Source organism: Acomys minous, assembly GCF_964271855.1.
Source record: "Acomys minous genome assembly, chromosome: 1".
NCBI lineage: Eukaryota > Metazoa > Chordata > Mammalia > Rodentia > Muridae > Acomys > Acomys minous.
This window is the reverse complement of record NC_140483.1, coordinates 176,222,424-176,237,981: the sequence shown is the minus strand read 5'-3', so window position 1 is coordinate 176,237,981 and position 15,558 is coordinate 176,222,424. Positions and strand designations below refer to the sequence as shown.

General features: G+C 44.2%; 1 protein-coding gene across 2 annotated transcripts in view; it reads left to right on the top strand.

Annotated features, from left to right (window-relative positions):
• The window catches only part of LOC311595987 (stabilizer of axonemal microtubules 1-like), a 119,838-nt gene that overhangs the window by 51,870 nt on the left and 52,410 nt on the right, over positions 1-15,558 (top strand). For both annotated transcript variants that reach the window (XM_084779159.1, XM_084779158.1), the window contains exon 3: positions 10,516-10,695. In XM_084779159.1, coding sequence (XP_084635285.1) covers positions 10,516-10,695 — 180 coding nt within the window. The remainder of the gene's footprint in view (positions 1-10,515; positions 10,696-15,558) is intronic.

The following is a 15,558-nucleotide window of genomic DNA, read 5'->3' as shown; positions in this document are numbered from 1 at the left end:
CCATTAAGTATTGCTTTTATGTATATGTGTTTATGGCTGACTATTTGCAATTGGATAACCTCTCAGAGGGGTTGTCCATAGGGAAGGCTGGTTTCCCTCTGATTGCTGGTGGTTCTGCCTCTAGGGGTGGGACCTTGTGAAAGTGCCCCTATCTGAATTAGCATGCTGACTGACGGTGTCCTTATGCAAGTCTTGTCTGGCCAAGTGTATTATTTAGATTTCATGGCTACAACATCACTGTCTTGTCTAGAAGACACCGGCAGCAGGCATCCTGGTTCTCTGGTTCTTAAAATCTTTCTGCTCCTTCTTTTGAAATACTTCCTGAGCCAGGTGTAGAGGTTGTATTGTAGCTATAGCAACTGGGGTTGAGTTTCTCCAGCCAATTAAACAGCGATTGGTTATCCCCAGAATAATAGTGCCACTATTACACCATTTAGGTTATTTGGCTGAGCCAGTCATATTGTGGTTCATAGGCGATATTTAATTGTATGTTTCACATTAGCTAGTGGAGGGGATTTGGAATGTTCTTAATACAAAGGAATGTTTGAGGTGATAGACATGTCAGCTGGTTTGATCTGACACCTGGTGAAATAGGTTGTAACACACAAAATATGTACACCTGTCTATCAATGAAAAATAGAAAATTTTAGATGATGAAAAATTAAGACAGAAAAAAAAAAAAAGAGGTAGGAACACAATACTATCCATGTCTGAGCACAGTCAGTGACAGTGTCCACTGGGCTCATCAACAGCCCTGAGGAGAGCTGTGAGTAGATGAGTTAAAAAGGTGGGTCTGTGGGTCAAAGGTGTTCGCTGTGCAAGCCTGGCAACCTGAGTTCGATCCCTGGAGTCCACATGAACACAGAGGAGAGCAGACTGTAAGTTGTGCCTTGACCTCCATCACTTGCTGTGGCTTCTTCCCCCACTGACACGATCACAATATTTGCGTGTGCTGGCATCTGGGCTGGGCCTTTGAAGGAAGCATTTTGTGAAAGTGGAGTTATAAGAGCAAATGCAGGGAGTGGTACAGGCTCATCAGGTGGGAGCTCAAAGCTGTAGGTTGAGATACACTTTTTATGTCTTTTAATATTTCTGATTATGCCACACCAAGGCAGTTTTTAGAGGATTCAAGACATTAATAGCAAATTAGAAAAAAAAGTTACTTTTTTTGAGACAAGTCTTGTGTAGCCCAGGCTGGCTAATGAATTCACTTCCTAGTTCAAGGTGGCCTTGGACTGCTCATCTTCCTGTTTTTACCTCTGAAGGGCTGAGATCATAGGCATGCGTCATCAGGCTTGCTTTACAAGTATTCGTAAGCATTGTGCCCAGCTGCATCTATAGAAAATGCTGAGCACCTGTCTGCTGGCAGCTCCCTTGAACCTTCAAGTTCTAAACCTGTGTTTTCCAGTATGAAAGCTGCTACCACATGTGGCTGCTGGGCACTGGAAATGTGGCTAGTCGAAACTGAGGTACACTATAAATGTACAATAAATGCCAGATTTTGGAGAGTATAAAACAAGAGAGTGCAATAATTTTTATACTGATGGTTTGTTGAAATGAAAGATTTTGGAAAAAACTGGGTTAAGTAAAGCTTTACTTCTTTTTTTTTTTTTTTAATTATTTTAATGTGACCAGCAGACTTAAGATGGTTTGTATTTTATTTCTATTGAATGGTGTTCTTTGAGGGAGGAATTCTAACTCCTGCTGTCCATTCTAGGGTAACCTGAGTCACAGATGGCTTGAGCCAGATGCATGTTGTGGAGCACCTTGTGATAGGACCAGTTGTACCCACAGCTGGGTCGTGTCTGTTATTCTGAGCAGCACTATTGTTATCTGCATGAGTCACTGGGTTGGATATTTTTCATACCCCCTTCTCAGTTTTAAAGTTCTGACTCTAGTTTGGAGTCAGTGTTCAGACTTTTATTAATTTTCTTGTGAATTTCATCAGGTCCCTACTACACCCCTTCCCAGGTGTCAGAGTAAGTTAGGATTATTTCTTTTTCCCTCTCTCAAGTGGAAAGACTTCAGAGAGTTCTGTTGAATTAAAACACCCTTTGCCCTCTCTGTTTCATCCCCTGCTATTGGCTCCATCTGAGCTCTTGTGAGTAGGCACCAGAGCAAGGTGGCCAAGCCAGCTGTTCAATGATGTAAGGAGCCCAGGTGGAGGGGCTTTCAGTAATTTGGTTCATGGTCATCAAACCTACTTTCAAGTGTTCAAACAAAAATGGTGATCTACAAACTTTGTTTTGATGCCACAAAAACAAGAATCTAAATCTTTTGTAGACTTAGGCTGCACTGAGAGAAAAGAAGTAATTTCTCCTTTTCCTGGGGTCTTGTAAATATTATTTTTCAAGTGTGTGCATGCCTTTAGTATCCATCTGTCTGTCTGTGTCTGTGTCTGTGTGTGAATACAGGCACCCTTGGAGGCCAAAAAAGGGTGTAAAATCTCCCAGAGTTAGACGTGATTGTGAGCTACTCCACGTCAGTGCTGGGAGCTGAACTCAAGGCTTCAAGAGCAGCAAGTGCTCTGCTCTTTAACAGCTAAGCCATTTCCTCAGCCATGTACAAATCTTTCTTTTAGTAGTTCTTCCTACACAGTGCCCAGCTTTCGTCTCCCATTCAACTATTATTTGAATTTATCAGATGCTAGGCTAGCTTCCAGAATAGAGACCTCAGACTAAGGTCTCTAGGGGCAGGCAGATGACCTAAGACATGGATCTGAGTCTTCAGAGATATCAGGGTTCTATGGAACAGGCTGAGGAAGGAGATGACCCCTTAGCAAACTCAGACATTGAAACATTTATTTTTCCCTTAAAAATTTAAGGCGTCATACATGAGTACATTTACATTATTTCCCTGCTCCCTCCCCTCCCTCCCCTTCCTCCAGTGCCTCCCATCCCCCCATCCCCTGCCTAATCCATTTCTTGTTGTTTGTATGCATATGTGGGCTGACCAGCTGAGATTGGCTCTTGAGCCTGGGGAGGACTGATTCTCTCTCAGGTACCATTAGTTGCCTGTAGCTCTTCATCTAGGCCCGGAGCCTTGGGAGAATTTCCCCTAGCCAATTGGCATGTTAACTGACGGTGTCATAGGCAGGTCATGCTTAAGAAACTGTATTGTTAAGATCTAACGGGTGCAGCTCTCCTGCCATATACACACGGTCCTGATGCTCCGGCTTTTACGGTCTTTCTCCTCCCTCACCTGTAATGTTTCCTACACACGGTCCTGATGCTCCGGCTTTTACAGTCTTTCTCCGCCCTCACCTGTAATGTTTCCGAGTCTTAGGTGGAGGATCGTGCTGTAGATGTATTAATTGGGGCTGCGCATTTTCTGCATTTTGACCACTTGTAGATTTCCAAATTGTTTTTTTTTTAAATTTTATGTGCATGCATGTTTTGCCTGCATGTATGCTTGTGTGTCTGTGTTCCATGTGTGTACTTGCTTGGTCCTGGCAGAGGTCAAAAGAGGGCATCCCATGTGTGTGCTTGGTCCTGGCAGAGGTCAAAAGAGGGCATCCCATGTGTGTGTTTGGTCCTGGCAGAGGTCAAAAGAGGGCATCAGGTTCCCCAGGGACCATAGCTATGGGTACCTCTGCGCCAGCGTGTGTGTGTGTGTGTGTGTGTGTGTGTGTGTGTGTGTGTGTGTGTGTGTTGGGATCCTCGCCCTCGGCAAGAACAAGTGCTCTCGACTGTTGAGCCATCTCTGCACCCCAGGTTACGTGTTTCTGTAGTGGCCTCTGCTGCAAAACGAAGCTTCTTTGATGAAAGGTGAGCGCTGCACTTCTTTGTGGGGATGCGAATAAGTACTTAGGATGCAGCTGGCAGTTACACTGGTTTAGGAAAGTGCAGTAGTGAGTTCTCCTTTATGGACCATGGCTTCACACCCCCCCCCCCCATAGGAAATGGGCTAGGTTTGTAAACCTTGTAAAATTCAGTATGGATTCCCTCCTGTTGAGTGGATATTAAGTCCAGTTAGAGAGCTGTTTGTTATCTCTAGGATGTAAGTGCCACTATCGCAACTTTTGAGATGTCTTGCCAAATGAGACATTAAAAAAAAAAAAAAGATTCATTTACTTACTATTATGTATACTGTGCTCTGCCTGGGTGTCGGATCACATTATAGATGGTTGTGAGCTGCCATGTGGTTGCTGGGAATTGAACTCACGACCTCTAGAAGAGCAGTCAGTGCTCTTAACCTCTGAGCCATCTCTCCAGCCCCCAAATGAGATATTTTTGAGCAAAAGTTTTTTTTTGATATTTCAAAGTAAGGCAAATGTTTAGTTAACTCATAAGTCTAGCAAATAAAACCTGTTTGATAAATGTATGTCAATACAAATTTTCTTTAATGGAACTTCAATATGTAATGGAAGCTTATTGCCACATTGTAATCCACTTTAAGATGTAGAGCGTGTTGCAGAATTTTGTTGTTAAATTTATTTTTCTTTTGGAATAAGTAGTTGTAATATATTGCATTTAAAAGAAGTAGCAACAGGACAAAAAAAATTTCCCTAGTTTAAAAGGCTCTAAGCCAGGGGAAAGGATTGCTCTGCCTGTAGAGTCCATTATACTGAGAATGCCTGGCAGTAAGCTAGGCCTAGTGAGATCTTGCCTTTTCTCTTATGAATGTGGGTGAGCAAAATACATGTGCAGCGGTGTTTTTGTTAAGTTGAACTTCATGGCTTTGGTTTGAGGTTTGTAGGAATCTTAAAATGGTTGGCTGAGAGTGAAAATTCAGATACTTGGGCTGATTGTGAATACAGAAATTAAGATAATACTTTTTATATACAATGGAAATGTTTTATTTATTCTGCAAATCCCAGTTTATCTCGACTGAACTCATCTATGCAACAGCTAATAATTATAAATGTACATAAAATGCAATCAATACTATATGAGTGCGAACAATGTGTGCTTAAAGAAAGACGTTCTGTTGATCATTTAACACCATCAAGGACAGGGCTGCGGAAGATCTCCCTGTAAATAGGAATACAGTGAGCTCCTCATTCCTGGCTTCTCTTTGCATTTTTAGTTACTTCACAGTTAAATTCAGCCTGGCCACGTTAAGTGGAGGATTCTAGAAATCACTCATATGTTTAAAATTACATGTCATTCTGAGTAGTGTGACTAAATCTATTGCCAGCTCACCAATCATCACTTTATCCAGTGCGTCCACCCTGTATGTGCTGCTTGCCCTCCAGTGTTTAGTTAACTGTTCATCTATCAGAGCAACTTGTGGTATTGAAAGGATTATGCACACTAACCCTTATATTACCTAATAATAGTCTCAAAGTACAAGAGCATCTGGGTACACCAAGGGGAACCAATAAAGCGTTTCCTTCAGTGCAAAGGTGAGTTCTCAACTTAATGAAGACAAAAACGTCATATGCTGAGGTCACTAAGATCCACACACTGTTATTGCTAACCTCTTTCTAACCTCTTTCTGTGCCTGATTTACAAATTAAACTTAGACCGAGGTAAGTATGGATCACATAAATACAGTACAAATAGGGTTCAGCATTGTCTATGGCTCCAGGCATCTGGCAGTGGTTTTGGAACATATCCATAAGCAGGGAGACTATATATCAAGCATTTACCATGAGTCAAAAGATTTTATAATAAAAATGAACAGTGACCAAAGCAGCATCTTAAGGCTTCTTCTATTTACAGGTTTACAAATGAAACAAAAGCAAACGGGAAAAGTACTTGCTATTCATGTTGATGCACTCGTGGGATGTACAGATCAGCAGTGGCGTCATCAATGCATCTGTAAACTGCTCAGTTAACAACAGGGGCAACTTGACCGCTATTGCTGGGAATGCAGCCTACTCATCTGTTAATCTTTTAAAAAGTGGTGGACTACTTTCTAGGACAATTTTAGAGTTACATAAAATTAGGGCGTGTATCTTGTCCTATGCACACAGTTTTCTCTTTCTGTCTTAGCATTGCTATTTGTAAACAAATAATTTTGATAGATATGAACAAAAGTTGAATATATGCACATATATTTATTAAAAATATATAGTGGTACTTAGAATTGAACCTAGGATCTCATGCATGCTAATCAGGTTTGCTACCATTGGTCTGTGTACCCCAGCTGTCATTATTTTATATTATGGCCATTTTTGTGCCAAGTGCGGTGGGATCACACACCTGTAATTCACAAGGAAGACTTAGGCAGAAGGATGTTTAACTTTGTGGGAGACCAGCCAGGGCCACATAGCAAGATCCTGCCTCAAGTCTAACTGACCAAGCAGGTGCTTTCTGTATTGGTGCTTCTGCTTGTTTCTTCTGGTATTTGAGATGGCGCCTTACTATGCAGTCCAGGCTGACCCGGCACTTGTGATTCTTCTGCCTCTCCTTCCCGAGTGCTGGTATCACACACAGTGCTTAGTTCTGTTGATTTTCATCTCATGTGTTCTCATTTGCTTCCTGGTGCTGTGATAAAACCCTCTGACCAAAAGCAAACTGGGGAGGAAAGGGTTTATTTGCCTTACATCCCAGGCCACAGTCTATCACTGAGGGAAACCTGGGCAGGGACACAAGCAGAGCCCATGGAGGAGTGCTGCCTACTGCCCTGCTGACTGGCTCGGCTATTTTCATTAATTATTTAACTTACTTTACATCCCAATCAGAACTTCCCCTCCCTCCTCTCCTCCCAGTGCCTCTATCTCTCCTCTCTTCTTCTCTCCTTATGCCCTCTCCCTTTCTTCTCAGAGAAGAGGAGACCTCCCTTGGGTATCAACCCACCTTGGCTCATCAAGTAGGACTGGGCACATCTTCTCCTATTGAGGCCTGACAGGGCAGCTCAGTTAGGGGAAAGGGACCCAAAGGCAGGCAACAGAGCCAGAGGCAGCCCCTGCTCCTGCTGTTAGAGGTCCCACATGAGGACCACGCTGTGCATCTGTACATCTGTTACTTATGTGTGTGTGGGCATGGATCTGTCCCATGGATGCTCTCTGGTTGGTGGGTCAGTCTCTGTGAGCTCTTGAGGGTCCAGGTTAGCTGATTGTGTAGGTTTTCTGGTGGTTTTCTCGGCCTCTCTGACTCAATTCTTCCTCTCCCTCTTTCATAAGATTCTGTGAGCTGATGTTTGGCGGTGGGGCTCTGCATCTGTTTTCATCAGCTGCTGGATGAAGCCTCTCAGATGACTCTTATGTTAGGCTCCTGTATAGAAATATAGAAGAATATTAGTGTCAGTGGTTGGCTCTCTCTCATGGCATCCAACTCATGTTTGGACCACTCAGTCATTGGTTGTCTGGGTCAAAGGTTTTGTGTGTGGGTTGGTGTCCCCCTCCCTCCACTGGAAGTCTTGCCTGGCTACTGGAGATGGCCACTTCGGGCTCCATGTGCCCTGCTGCTAGGAGTCTCAGCTAGGGCCACCATCATAGGCTCCTAGGAGCCTCCCTGTCCTGGAGATGCCTTCCCATGATTTCCATTCTTTCTCCCAGCCCTCCCCACTTTCCTCATACCTGAACCCACCCCATTCCCCTCCCTACCACCTCTCCCATGCAGTTCCCTCCCTCCCCTCTACTTCAGATGTCTGTGTTATGTTCCCTTCTGAGTGAGATACAAGCATCCTTCCTTGAGTCCTCCTTGTTTCTTAGCTTCGTTGGGTCTATGGAGTTTAGGATGGCTATCCTGCACAACAGCTCATTCCCATCTGCTTAGGGCTGGTGCTCCTTATAGTGGGCTGGGGCCCAGCCCTTCCACATCAATCACCAATCAAGATAATCTCTCCAGACATGCCTTCAGGGCAATCTGATGGAGGCAAGTCTTCAAAGAGTCTCCCTTTTCCCAGATGGCTCTGAGTTGTATCAGTTTGACCTGGTGCAGGCCCTGTGTGCTTGCTGCCTCAGACTCGAGTTCATATGAGCTTTGATCGTGTTGACTTAGAGAGCCTTGCTCTTCTGATGTCTTCACTCTCCTCTGGCTTTTACACTCTTTCTGCCTCCTCTTCCTCAGGGTTTTTGAGCCCCGAGTGGAGGGATTTGATGGAAGTGACTCATTTAGGGCTGAGTGTTCTAAGGTCTCTCACTCGCTGCGTACTGTCCTTCTGTGGGTCTCTGAATTTCTTCCTACCTGCTGCAAGAGGAGCTTCTGTGATGTTGGCTGAAAAGGCATGAGTCGGCGTCCTTGGCTGGAGTCTAAACATTCTACACTTCCTCTGTTCATCTCCGACCTTTAGTTGTTGATTCAGTTTTCAGTGGTTACCAATAAGGTTGTTAAGACATACATGTCAACTTTTCAGTTGGGTAAACACTTAGAAGTGTGACTCTTATTCAGTAAGACAGCATGTAACTTTGGAAGAAAACAGCTGAGGGTTGGGAGTTTAGTTCACACTAGAGCACTGTGAGGCAAACAGGCAACAACAAAGCCTGTTCTTTTAGCTGTATGTTAAAAAAATCTATCTATCTATCTATCTATCTATCTATCTATCTATCTAATCTATCTATCTACCATGAGCTAGGGTCTCTCCTTGTAGTTCAGGTTGGTTCCAAATTTTAGTTTCTCCCACGTGTGCCCTTTGAGTGCAGGGAACACAAACACAGCATACCACTTTTGCATCATTATCAGCAAAGAATGACAGTCCCTGCTCTCCTGCATCCTCATGAATGAAATTAACTTTACATTGAGCAGCATGAGCTCCTAGTTTCTCTCATTTTTTATCCCCTAGTGCTGTACTGTGTTTTGGTTTCTGTAATTAGAATGTAAAAATAAAATTAAAAAGAAACTGTGTGTGATGGTCATACCTGTAATCTCTGTACTTGGGAACCAAAGCAAGAGGATGTTGTTAACTTATGGTTTACCAGCTCATAGGCTTTGTGTGTGGGTACACAAGTAAGTTGTACACTACTTATTTAGGTTTTGGAAGCTACAACAGCTGCTCTTTGCCCATCTGTAAATAGAGTTTCATTTTTTAATGGGAAAGACTCACTATAAATTACAACTTAGACAGTATTCATCTAGTTTTTACACTTAGTCATTTAATCAGTATTTTCCAAATGCCCACTGTGTGCTCGTCAGGCCAGTAGGTGTTGGGGATGTTAGATGAAGGTCATGGGCTTGATTGACAGGTAAGCAGTGAACAAATGAAGGGTGATGAGAGAGGAAGTGAGTGTGGGCGCTTGCCAGGAAGGAGGAGGGTGGTGACGTGTGTCTTTGGGTATAAGATGAAGGGCGTGTGTTTCTGAGGATCAAATGAGACTGGAAAGAATAGATGAGCAGTGGGCTGTGGGAAAATCGTGTGCTACACATAATTGTGCTTGGTAGATTCAGAATTGAGGTGGGGACTGGGCAGAGGTGGCTCAGTGAGCAAGTGCTTCCTGCGCAAGCCCAAGGACCTGAGTTTGAATCTCCGACACCCATGTAAAGCTGGGTATGGCCGCTTGTGCTTGCCGTTCCAGTGGTGGAGGGGGCAGGGCTGCCAGCTATAGGGAGATTTTTGTTTAAAAAACAAAAACAAGATGGAGAGTGGTATCTAACACCCTGCTCTGGCCTCTTGCTTTTAATTTTTTTATTTAATTAATTTATTCAGATTACATCTAAATTGTTTTCACCTCACTTGTATCTACTTGTTCCTCCCTCCCTCCCATTTTCACCCTCTTCCCCTCCCCTAGGTCTACGATAGATAGCCTATGACGATATAGTGGGGAAGGAGGTACCGCTGGATTGATTCTTAAGGGACGGGAGACTCATTTTTAGTGTTCTGTTCTTCGAGGCAGATCAGAATGTCATGTCTCTACCAAATCAAGGAGGGCTGAGGAGGGCACTTGCGATGGTTTCCTTCCTAGTGTTACAGATAGGAAGTGGGGTCTTGGATAGACGTCAGTGGCCTCTGAGGGCACTAATCCTCATGTACTTACCTAACATTTTCTCTTCCCTTGTGAGAGCTGAGATTCAGCTGAAATCATGAGCTGAAATGAATCCAGAGGTCCATCTCCAAAGCTGTTTGCTAGAAGGGACTGGTGTCTGGACTGGAGTTTAAGCTGTACCTAATGTGATGCTTCCAGGCAGGGTGCTCACTTACGAGACAAGAGAATCCAAACCAAAGCCACTGTCTGGCATCCCTGGGCAGGATAGGACCAAGGACATTTCCTGCTTCTGGCCAGGCATAAGCATGGAATCTCCTGCACTGGGGATCTGGAAGCTGCCTAGCCAGTTTCTATCTCTGTTTTTTTTTTTTTTCTCAAAAGGGCAGTTGGGCATTGTGGCCCTCAGAAGGGTAGACACCATAGCCACTCATTATGAGACAGATTATTTTAAATATTCCCCAAAGCAACGTGACATGTGACACATCAGCCATGCTTGTAATTTTTTATGGTCCACATATCTTGATTAAACAATTGATATTTTCAGTTTTGACATGCACATAGTTTGATAGAGGAAAGAAAAGGTTAAATTCTGAATTTTAATGGCAGCAATCCATGTCACATTTGGAGGACACTGTGCTTTCAGGCTGGATGAATTCCTTTTAAGAAAGTAACAAACCAGAAACCTCTCTATGTATCTTTTGTAGGCGGCATCACCGTTTACATCTCCCTACAAAGATTTATGAAAAAACTGAGAAACCATGTCTTCTCTCCGAGTACACTGAGAATTATAAGATCCACGAGTCTTACCTGCCCAGAGATTCCTTCAAGCCCCAGGGGGTATACAAGAGAGGATCCGTTCCAATGGAAGGCCTGACCACATCCAGGTGAGGGCAAATAGTGATGAGCAAACGGCCCACATGAAAGCAGTAATGTACAGTGTGATGTCAAGGTAACGGCCTGCAGTATTAATACAATAAGGACACATGACATTAGTGCCTTAATGCTAATATGCTAAATGTCTCTGAAAGAGATTCAAGCCAGCTTCCTTATTGGTTCCCCAACACCCTCTTACTGAGGAGAATTCTTGCTTGCTGAAGTGAGTGTGAGGAGGCTCAATTGGTCTAATCAAAGATGCGAAATATTAAAGGGATGCGGGGCTGCTGCTGCTGTAAACTCAGTTTTTATTTCTGTGAAAGGCTCCATAACAATTGGGAGGTCAAGGCAGGCAGTGGCGCACGCCTTTAATCCCAGCACTCTGGAGGCAGAGGCAGGTGGATCTTGGTGAGTTTGAGTCCAGCCTGGTCTACAAAACGAGTCCAGGACAGGCATGGCTATACAGAGAAACTCTGTCTCTAAAAACAAAAAGAAAAGCAAACAACAACAACAACAAAACCCAAAGAGGATGAGTAAAAGAATGGGATTTGCTGATGTTATACTATGGGTTTTGAACTAGAGCTCTCACAAATGTTCACAATATGCAAAGAGCATACTTAATTTTCAGTTGCTCCTGATATACTCTAGTTGATTTCTGAGTTGAGATTGCTGGGGTCTAGAGCCATGTAGACATGGAACTGCCTGGCCTCCCCATTCCTTATCTCCAAAAGGCAGAATTTCTGTGGTGTGGAGTTAACAGTGCTCAGCATTTGTTCCCTGACAGCACTTAGACACTATCGATGGTCAGACAACTGCTGCCTGTTTTCCTACATCTCACCCCTTTGCGGCATAATGTTGTGTGGTTTTAATGATTCCAGGTGGCCCAAGGTAGAGCATGACATCTTTCTCCCAAAATAATGCAAAAGTCCTCTCGTGAGATTTTGACTTGGAGATGTTCTTGTCTAAAACACAGGTGCTGTATGCTAGACCCATAGGAGCCATGTCTAGGTTAGGGCAGAAGGAACCCTAGGGGGAGAAATGAAGCTGAGGGATTTCTGAGCTTGGTAAGAACCAATAGGACAGGAGCATCTTGAGAATGGGAGGCAGCTGAGGGGTTTGTCCGGTGCCAAGCAGCCATTATACATGACTTGGTTCAAGGACAATGGATCTGGGGCCTGGTACATTTGAACAGTGTATCATATAACTTCGTTTTCAACTTATAGATGATGATGATGATGATGATGATGATGATGATTTTTCTGTGTAGTCATGGCTGTCCTAGACTCACTTTGTAGACCAGGCTGGGATTAGAGTGCTGGGATTAAAGGTGTGGACCACCATGCCCGGTCCCTACAGCTTATTAAACTGTGAACCCTATAGTTTGGGCTTCACTTTGCTAAGACGATATCATCTCTAGGGCTCTAGCGTTTGCAACAAAGATTTGAGGCTGTTCTCCAGTATTACTTCTCATTACTAAAGACCACAGGCCACACCAAGGAGGAGTCTTGTGTACATGTGTGAAAATGTAGTGGTTAGAAGAGGAAAGTGTTGGGAGGCGACTTCAGACTTTATTTTCTACTCCCAGGCGCATCTTTTCTCATCTCTTTACACCCAATTTTCAAGAAACAAAGAACACTTTATTGTGAGGTCAAAAGCACTAATTTCAGACAACATTTTTTTAAAATTTTTTAATTTTTAAAATTTTTTTTCAGACAACATTATGACAACTTTTTTTTCTGTTCTAGAAGGACAGGAAAAGGTACTTGAGGCTTTGAAGTTTGGAGATGCTCTTTGTTTGTTTGTTTTTAGAAACGGGGTTTCTCCATGTCCTAGAATTTGCTCTGTAGACCAGGCTGGCTTTGAACTCACAGAGATCCGCCTGCCTCTGCCTCCCAGGTGCTGGGGTTACAGGCGTGCGCCACCACGCCCAGCTTCGAGATGTTCTTGCTCATTGCCTAACTCTTGGGAGAACAAACTCACATCCACCCTCTGGGGCAGGATCCCTGTCTCACCACGCAGCCTCCGAGCTCCGAGGCCCTCCGATGTGGAAGCCCTACACACCCTCTTCCTTCCTGATGTTGTTTGCAAATCATAAAATTAACCTTTGCCCTGAGCTAAGTCGTCTTTGCTGGTGTTATTTATAACAATAAACCCATCTCCCAGCAGATGCCCCACCTGAGCCAAAGCCGCAGCAACAATAAATCCAGTTTACACCAAGAGGTCCCCAGCTACTGAAAGCGCTTCCCAAACTATTAATGATTACAGAGCTTTAAAAAGAGAAAGGGGTGGAATCCAGTTACTGATGGGGAGGGAGAAAAGCAGACCTGGGAGCTGGGATATATGCCTCAGCTGCAGGGCACTTGCTTATCGTGTGTAATGTGTAATAAGGCCTTATGACCTGAAACTGAGGTCCAGGGAGAAGAGCTGATCGTAGATACGGCCACTTTTATCCTACCCTAGGAAGAGAAGCCAGGCCCAGACTCGCAGGACCAGTTGCTCTTCTGTGCCTCACTGACACTGTTTCTCAACTTGTGCCTGCTGGAGTGATTTTCATGGACTGAGGAGAAGTTGAGCTACTTTCAGGAATGTAAAGCAGCCGACACCCCTCCCCCCGACTCCACGCAGGCTTTTAGGGGATGGAACATGTCATCTGCCCAACCCCTGCATCCTCATCACTCCTTGGCTCCCGCAGCACCTCGCTCGCTGGCTCATTTCCCTATCTACAGGTGGATTTGTATAGTGTCTGAGCCTGGACTCGGGGCTCCCACCTGCTGCATGAAAAGTCATTTGGTCCCAGCTTGGCTGAGTTTGGTGATTAAGTCCAGACACAAAAAACACCTGGCTTCTGGAAAGGTTATCATCCCAGCACGAGGCATGATTACAGCTGCACACAGCCCTTACTGACCATAAATTGTGGGGATTTAAAGCAGGTGTCAGAAAGGAGAATGCCTGTGATTTCCAGCCCTTCTTACTGGAAACCTATTTTTTTTTTCTTAAAAAAAAAAAGTGCAGCCTTTGGTAGCTCTTTTGCAGAGGACTTGCCTTTAGTTCAGCGAGATCCGACATCAATTTATGAGGAAAAGTTTGCTTTTCTAGCCCCATTTCCCGTCAGGCATGCCACTGAACGAAACACTTGGGCCCCCACTTGGGACAGTGTTTCTGTTGGCTACACTAGCTTCAGCAGTGTTTAGTACCCTAAAAGGGAGTGAGACGTGGCCTTGGAGGGATTGGAGGTGTGTGTGTGTGTGTGTGTGTGTGTGTGTGTGTGTGTGTGTGTGTGTGTGTGTTGTGGGAAGAGAGAGAGTAATGGCTTAAAGGTAGGGATGGAGTTACGGGAATGGTGGGGTAGAGTTAGGAGTATAGTTTCTTGTTTATTGAGAAGTCGGGGAGATTAAGGGAGAAAGATCTAAAGAGAAAGGTGTTTGGTGGGCTTTTCCAAAGCCAAGAAGGATGCAAGAAACCATAATGAGTTGAGTCTTGGTTGAATCGTGTGGGTTTTCTTTGTGGATGGAGAGTGCCACTCAAAGTTACAATGTGGGGTGACCCGCATTGTCAGGGAGGGCCTGAGGATTGATGAAGGCAAGCAGGTAAGGGTCTCAGCACTAGGCTTGCCTGGAGAACTTGAGAACCTTGACTTCGTTGACACGCATCCTTGATTGAGTTTGTGGACATTTTGTTCTTTATTTTGTTAGGAATCTTCTTTTTTGTTTTTGTTTTTTTGAGACAGAATTTTTCTGTGTAGCCTTGGCTTATGCACCCCCCTCCCCCCCACCTCACCCTCGTGCCCAGCTATTAGGAATCTTATGTCCCTTGTGGTCTGTGTCCCTGGCGTTCTGTTGGCTTCTCCGCCTCAATCTCTCTCCTTTTGTTCAGATTAGAGCTTTGAATTGATCTGTCTTCAATTCACTGAGGCTCTCCTCCTTTCTCTAAGCCCAGTGAATCATTTTTTCAGATAATGTATTTTTTCTATCTTTCAGACTTTTTTTTTCAAATGAGGTTTCATTCAGCTTTCCAGGCTGGCCTAAATGTATGATCAGACTCCCATTCTGGATTCCAAGTGCTGGAATTTGGGGACTATAGGGGTGTTCCACCAGGACTGGCTTTAGCTTCCTAGATTCCCATTTAGTTCTTTGGATAATAGCTTTTATTTCTCTTGTGTCATTTTCTAGCTCTTAGTTTGTTATGACCTTATTTTGCCCTTTCTTATTAAGCATAGTTAAAACAGCTGCTTTGAGAACTTAGCTATGTCCAGCATCTGGTCTGCCTGAGGTCCGTGGTCGCATTTCCCTGCAGTGTGTCCAGTAGGTTTGTATTGGTGATGGACACTGCTGTGAATGTTGCATTGGGAGACTCTGGCTTGGTTTCTCTTTCACATTCTTCCAAAAAAATATTTTTGTTTGTTTGTTTATTGAACAGGTCATTTGATTGGACTCCAAGTGCAAACTTCATGTCTTGGGTGGCAGCCTAAATTCCATTTCAATTCAGTTATTTTTAATTCAGAAGCCAGCTTCTGGCGTGTGCGGCAAGCAGGGATCCAGGCCCAGCGACGACATACAGAACTTTGGCTTTGGCTCCTTCCTTTCCAAGATTGCCTCACATTTGCTTTTCTGTTTTTTTAGTGAGCAGAAAGAATTTGGCACAGGCTGGTTTTAGCTGTCTCATCTGGCACAGGCTGGTTTTAGCTGCCTTCAGGCTAGAAGCTGCGACTCAGAAGCAATTCGTAGAAACTGAAGAAGCAAAGACTCAGCCAGAGCCATTTCTTCTCCCACCTGCTGGCTCTGCCCCACAACCTGTTGACTGTAGTCCTTTCGAGTAGTTTAGACATGGTTTCTTCTAGGCTACATGGAATGGGGACAGATGTTGGCTTCTGCCTC